Source organism: Vigna radiata, chromosome 5 (assembly GCF_000741045.1).
Source record: "Vigna radiata var. radiata cultivar VC1973A chromosome 5, Vradiata_ver6, whole genome shotgun sequence".
In the NCBI taxonomy this organism is placed as follows: domain Eukaryota; kingdom Viridiplantae; phylum Streptophyta; class Magnoliopsida; order Fabales; family Fabaceae; genus Vigna; species Vigna radiata.
In genome coordinates this window covers 18,329,894-18,335,244 of record NC_028355.1, presented here as the reverse complement: position 1 = coordinate 18,335,244, position 5,351 = coordinate 18,329,894, and the positions used below count along the sequence as shown (strand labels likewise).

Below are 5,351 nucleotides of genomic sequence, written 5' to 3'. Positions count from 1 at the left end.
CATGAATTTAAAATTGTGATATTAAGTTCCAAGTAGAGAAGAAGCAACACGCTACTCAATAACATCTTCATTCATTTTCCCACTTTCCATATCAACCTTCTTCTTTCGATTCTATCTTAGAATGATAATTTCACAGTCTCCCTGAAACCTTGACTGCGAGGGACAGTCACCATGGACCCCTACCAGAAAGAAAAAAGTAATCTTTGTAACAAATCACAAGTTACAAGGCCTTTGCCGTTGATGGGTAGGAGGAGAGTCCAACTGTTTGATGAGAAAAGTGATGGGTTTTTCTCTGTCAGCTGCTTGGGGTTTCAATCCGAAGATAGGTGCTACCAATTCGGAGGCTTGTTTGCCAGTATTAGTCAGATGGGATTGGGGGTTGGTGTGCAACCGAGTGATCCTTCTGATTCGCGCGACAATGGTGACACGAAACTTCCCTTCAATGAACTGTTCATCAAGTACCAGGGAAAAGATGAGGTTGTTAAAGAAAGGGTTGATGGCAAGAAGAGAAAGGGTGGTATTTCACTGAAGCTTAAGATAAAAAACCCTTCACTGAGAAGGTTGTTTAGTGGGGCAATAGCTGGGGCTGTGTCTCGGACTGCTGTGGCACCTTTGGAGACTATAAGAACTCTTATGATGGTGGGGAATAGTGACCATTCCACCACTGAGGTGTTCCATAATATCGTGAAAACTGATGGCTGGAAGGGCTTGTTTAGGGGTAATTTTGTTAATGTCATTCGGGTTGCGCCTAGCAAGGCCATTGAGGTAATGTATTCATTCTCCTACATCTTGTAACATCTATCACTGCATGATGTTTGAGGCTTTACTTGTTTTTCTCTCTTGGATTACTCGATTGATGTCGTTTTGTACAATTGTCCTGTACTGAGAAGTTGGTGTATCGTCTATTTGATCATTGGTTTTGATACCAAGAGTGGGTTTCTGTTCATTTTAATTACTTTTTTCTTGGTTTGTGCATTTGTTTATACCATGGATCGGATTTTCAGCTGCTGTGAGGGTGTGTGCTTAGTAGGGCTGAGAGCAATTCATATTTTCTAATGTAAAAAGGAGTGTTTACAAGATTCTTGAATCGCGAGTATTGGAAGTGTATGGTCTGATAAATTTGATGAGAGGTTTCTTCGGTAGGGAGGCTATGCTTTCTGAAGTTTATTTTAAGGACATGGACACAGACAGTTCTGTATTGAGAACTTTTTGTTATCTCAGAAGGATTGAGAGAGAAATTTAGTGCGGGGATTATTAGGCATTTGCTGATTAGCTATGATACGCAGTTGTAAAAGATCATGATTGAACATAAATACAAGTATAGAACACATGTTAATAGGTGGTTTATATCACTTTATCCCTCAAATCCTTCTCTTTTCTGCTGTAAATTGCAATGTTTCTAATTCAAGTGCAGTTGGTTTTTTCGCAGAAGAACCTCTCCTCTTAGGAGGCTCGTGTGCTAGACCACCTTTAAATGTTTTCATCGAGAGATCTACCCATTGAAACTGTGTGCAACCATTTCTTTTCATGACAGTATATGCCTTCAACTGTTCACTCCAATATTTTTTCTTGTCCATAAGTTTTTTTTTTTTTTTTTTTTATGTATTCTTCACTGAATATGCTACTCTAAAGTGACAATGTCTGTAAAGTGTACAAGCGTGTTGTTTACCATGAATTTTTGGTGAGTTAAGATTACAATTTACTTTAAATTAAATCACGGGTAAATGCACCCTTGTGAGCATTAGAGACAAGTTCACTTTTAGGTGTATTTTTTCGTATTTTAATCTACCATTTGGCTATGTTTCTTTCTCTCGGGATCTTCATGAAAAATAGTTTGGTTTATTGCTCTCAGAATTCAAATACTTTTAAGTTTTATTCTCATGCATTTCTTAAATTTGCCTTACCCTTTTAATCCCTAACAAGTTTTTTGACTTAATTTGCTTCAGTTTATGTTGCTAAATGACCCTTCTGGTAAGTCAATGTGCAAGTATGCTTTCGCAAATTTCAGCATGTGAACTTGTGAATTCAACTTTTGGAAGTCAGGCAAACCCTTGTAATGAAAGGACTTTGATTCCCATACATCGTGTTTCTGAATTTGAAAATTATAATTTGGTTTGATTTAGAAATCAAATTCTGTTTTGGAATCCCTTATTATAAAAGAGATTGGGTTTGAATTGATTAAGAATTCAGTCCTATCTTTGTTCTTCTTTGAAAATGGGGTTGATTTCATTATATTTTATTATTGGCTACTTAGTATGAAACAAATGTTTGAAGGAGTATTCAACAGGTGGCATGAAATCACATTTGAAAAACTCCCAAGCTATAGAAACTTAACATTTATTTGCTTCACCTTTCCTTCTCTGATTCGATTTTGCACGCACAAGAAACTGACAAAGATACTATCCCATTCTGCAGACAAATAAATCCTTTTTTGCTTGTTAATCTTCTGTAGCAAAATCTTACTGCTAGATGTAGAAAGCATTAAAAACCTATCAGTTATCAAAGCTACATGATAGTTTTTATGTATATCTCAATATATTTTCACCTGTTCCTGCAGCTATTTACTTTCGATACAGTGAACAAGAACCTATCCCCAAAGCCTGGGGAAGAGTCCAAATTCCCAATTCCTGCATCATTGATTGCAGGTGCCTGTGCTGGAGTGACTTCAACTATATGTACCTATCCTCTTGAATTAGTCAAGACTCGACTAACTGTCCAGGTATGTGTATAAAAAAGGTTAAAAAATGTTTGCTTGCTTTCCTATATAAGAGTCTCAGCATCCATCCCATAAGAAAATGAAAGGAAAAAGTAAAACTTGATTGTTGATTTGCAGAGAGATGTTTATGATGGTCTGCTTCATGCATTCTTGAAAATAATCCGAGATGAGGGTCCTGCAGAACTTTACAGTGGTCTTACAGCTAGTCTTATAGGAGTTGTGCCCTATGCTGCAGCCAATTACTATGCCTATGACACTCTAAAGAAGGCATACAAGAAAGTTTTTAAACAAGAGAAGGTGGGGAATATTGAGACCCTTTTGATCGGTTCTGTAGCTGGTGCTATTTCAAGTAGTTCAACTTTTCCAATGGAGGTAGCTCGCAAGCAAATGCAGCTTGGTACCCTCAGTGGAAGACAGGTTTACAAGAATATGTTTCATGCCCTTGCATGCATACTAGAACAAGAAGGGATCCAAGGTTTATACAGAGGGTTGGTACCAAGTTGCATGAAGTTGATACCGGCCGCTGGAATCTCTTTCATGTGCTACGAAGCATGCAAGAGGATCTTTCTAGAGGACGATGAGGAGGATTAGGATGTTTCAAATAAAGTGCTCTGTTTCTATTGAGATCAAGAAGCAGAACTGCTTTGCTCTGTTCATGCTTACTCCAATAACTTATTTTGGATTTCTCTTTCAGTACCGAATTTTTTCCACCCTCACAGATTACATTTATAAGGAATTGAGAACGGAGTATTGGTTTTGTCGTTTTTGTATTTTTCCATTTCATTGTCATCTTCATGGTCAAATCAAAATAAACTCTTTGATGTATTCTTGTCAATTTTGCAAGTGACTGATTATTGACCTTTTTAAATATGTTCATCTTCTCATAGAATCAATTGCTTTAGCATATGCAGCATTTTTTTTCTGGCTTATGCTTCACTGCTGCCACATCTTCTGATGCAGCATGTTTTTCTTTTTCCCATTTTGGAAGTCGATCTCTGAATTCTAAGACAGAATCTTACTTTTGGCACTTAAATTTCAACCAAAATTTAGTCATACAGATTTATCTAATCATTTTGTTGCACAGGGAAGTTCCCAGCAGCAAACAATAGGTAAGTGAAGCAAAAAACAAACATTGCTAGGCAATAATAGCAAAATTGCGTAGACAAATTAATAAGATTTTGTTTAGAAAAAAGCATAATTGTTTCTAATTTGAATCTTAAAGATATCATAATTTAATATTCTCTCTGAATGAAAATGCATGTAATATGATTCAAAGACATATGTATTTGGTGTACAAATATTTTAGTCAAAAAATCCTAAAAAAGAAAATTCAAAGACATTGTATCTAAAAATAACTTGAAAATTTAAAAACACAATTTGTAATTAAAAGAAAATCACAAATATTTTTAATTATTTAAGTTATTGTATAATTATTCTTCAAGACATGATTTTTATGTTCCTTGATATACAATCTTCATTGAACATCATAAGTTTCGAGAATATTTGTTTTTTCAAGTGTTTGTTCCTTCTTATAATTGGTCATTTGAATTTCAATGACTTTTTCTTAAGTTCTTCTTCCCAAGGGATAATTATCTACCATTATTTTCTTGAAGCGAATTTGTCCTCAAATTAGTACCTATATCAAATGAAGAGAAGTCATTAATGTTGAAACTAGAATTCACTCTATAATCATTAGATAGATTAACAATGTAAGTATTATCATTAATTCTCTTTAAGAACTTGTAAAAGTCCATCTCTTCTAAATAGGAGCTTAGTTTTCCTTTTGAAAGAAAATCTATCCTTTCTAAGGTGTACCATGCCCAATCTCCTAGCTCAAACTTCATCTTCTTCCTCTCTTAGTTAGCTATAGAAGCTAATTTCTTCGTCTTCTTTTCAATTTGTGCCTTCAATTTCTTATACAAGTTTCTAACAAAAGTAGCTTTAACAAGACCATATTCATTAGTTATAGAATCAATATTAGACAAAGACAACAAATCTAAAGAAATTAAAGAAAGAGGATTAAAATCATAGACTACCTCAAACAGAGAGAGACCGTGTAATATAATGAACTATAATAACTATGATTCTTACATCTTTATTTTTTATTTTGTTTTTCAATTTTAATATCAAGCAAATTTTAAATATTTTTTTTTCAAAAGTTATTAGATATCGAAACAAAGGTTTATCATTTCTGAATATAATTTCCAAATAACATGATTCTTAAGAACATAAAATTATACTGGCAATCAAAATTCTCCCGAGGCATTTTCAGAAGAAGTGGTAGTCATCAATAGGCTATATAAACGTATCAGGGTGAGTTAAATTCTTGAAACTTGGACATGAATTTTAAAATAACTAATGATTTAAACTTCAATCATTTATTTAACCGATTTTAATTCAAAAGTTGAGTTTTATTTGTTTAAAAATATTGAGTTTATTTGTTTAACTCTTTTATAATTGGTTTAATAGCCAATTTAGTCCTCATTTTGGTTGAAAAATCTCAATTTAGTCCCTCGTTATAAAAGTGTTTTAAATTAGTCCTAACTTTATGGGTCAGATTGGTCCCTTCGGTTAAATATAAGTTAACGAAATTAATAGATGATGATGTGACACAACTTATAGCTAAAGAGGGACC

At 34.0% G+C, this 5,351-nt stretch overlaps 1 protein-coding gene across 1 annotated transcript; it reads left to right on the top strand.

Moving 5' to 3' along the window:
- LOC106759632 (adenine nucleotide transporter BT1, chloroplastic/mitochondrial) lies at positions 1-3,605 on the top strand. Its single transcript, XM_014642909.2, has 3 exons — positions 1-765; positions 2,558-2,719; positions 2,834-3,605. Exons 1-3 carry the CDS (start codon positions 172-174, stop codon positions 3,305-3,307), a joined length of 1,230 nt encoding a protein of 409 aa, XP_014498395.1. The 5' UTR covers positions 1-171; the 3' UTR covers positions 3,308-3,605.
- Positions 3,606-5,351: the final 1,746 nt, after the last annotated feature.

Coding starts and splice junctions, on each gene's coding strand:
- LOC106759632 (XM_014642909.2), top strand. CDS start 172: ATGGACCCCTACCAGAAAGAAAAAAGTAATCTTTGTAACAAATCACAA. Junction 766..2,557: donor CGCCTAGCAAGGCCATTGAG/GTAATGTATTCA, acceptor CTGTTCCTGCAG/CTATTTACTTTCGATACAGT. Junction 2,720..2,833: donor AGACTCGACTAACTGTCCAG/GTATGTGTATAA, acceptor GTTGATTTGCAG/AGAGATGTTTATGATGGTCT.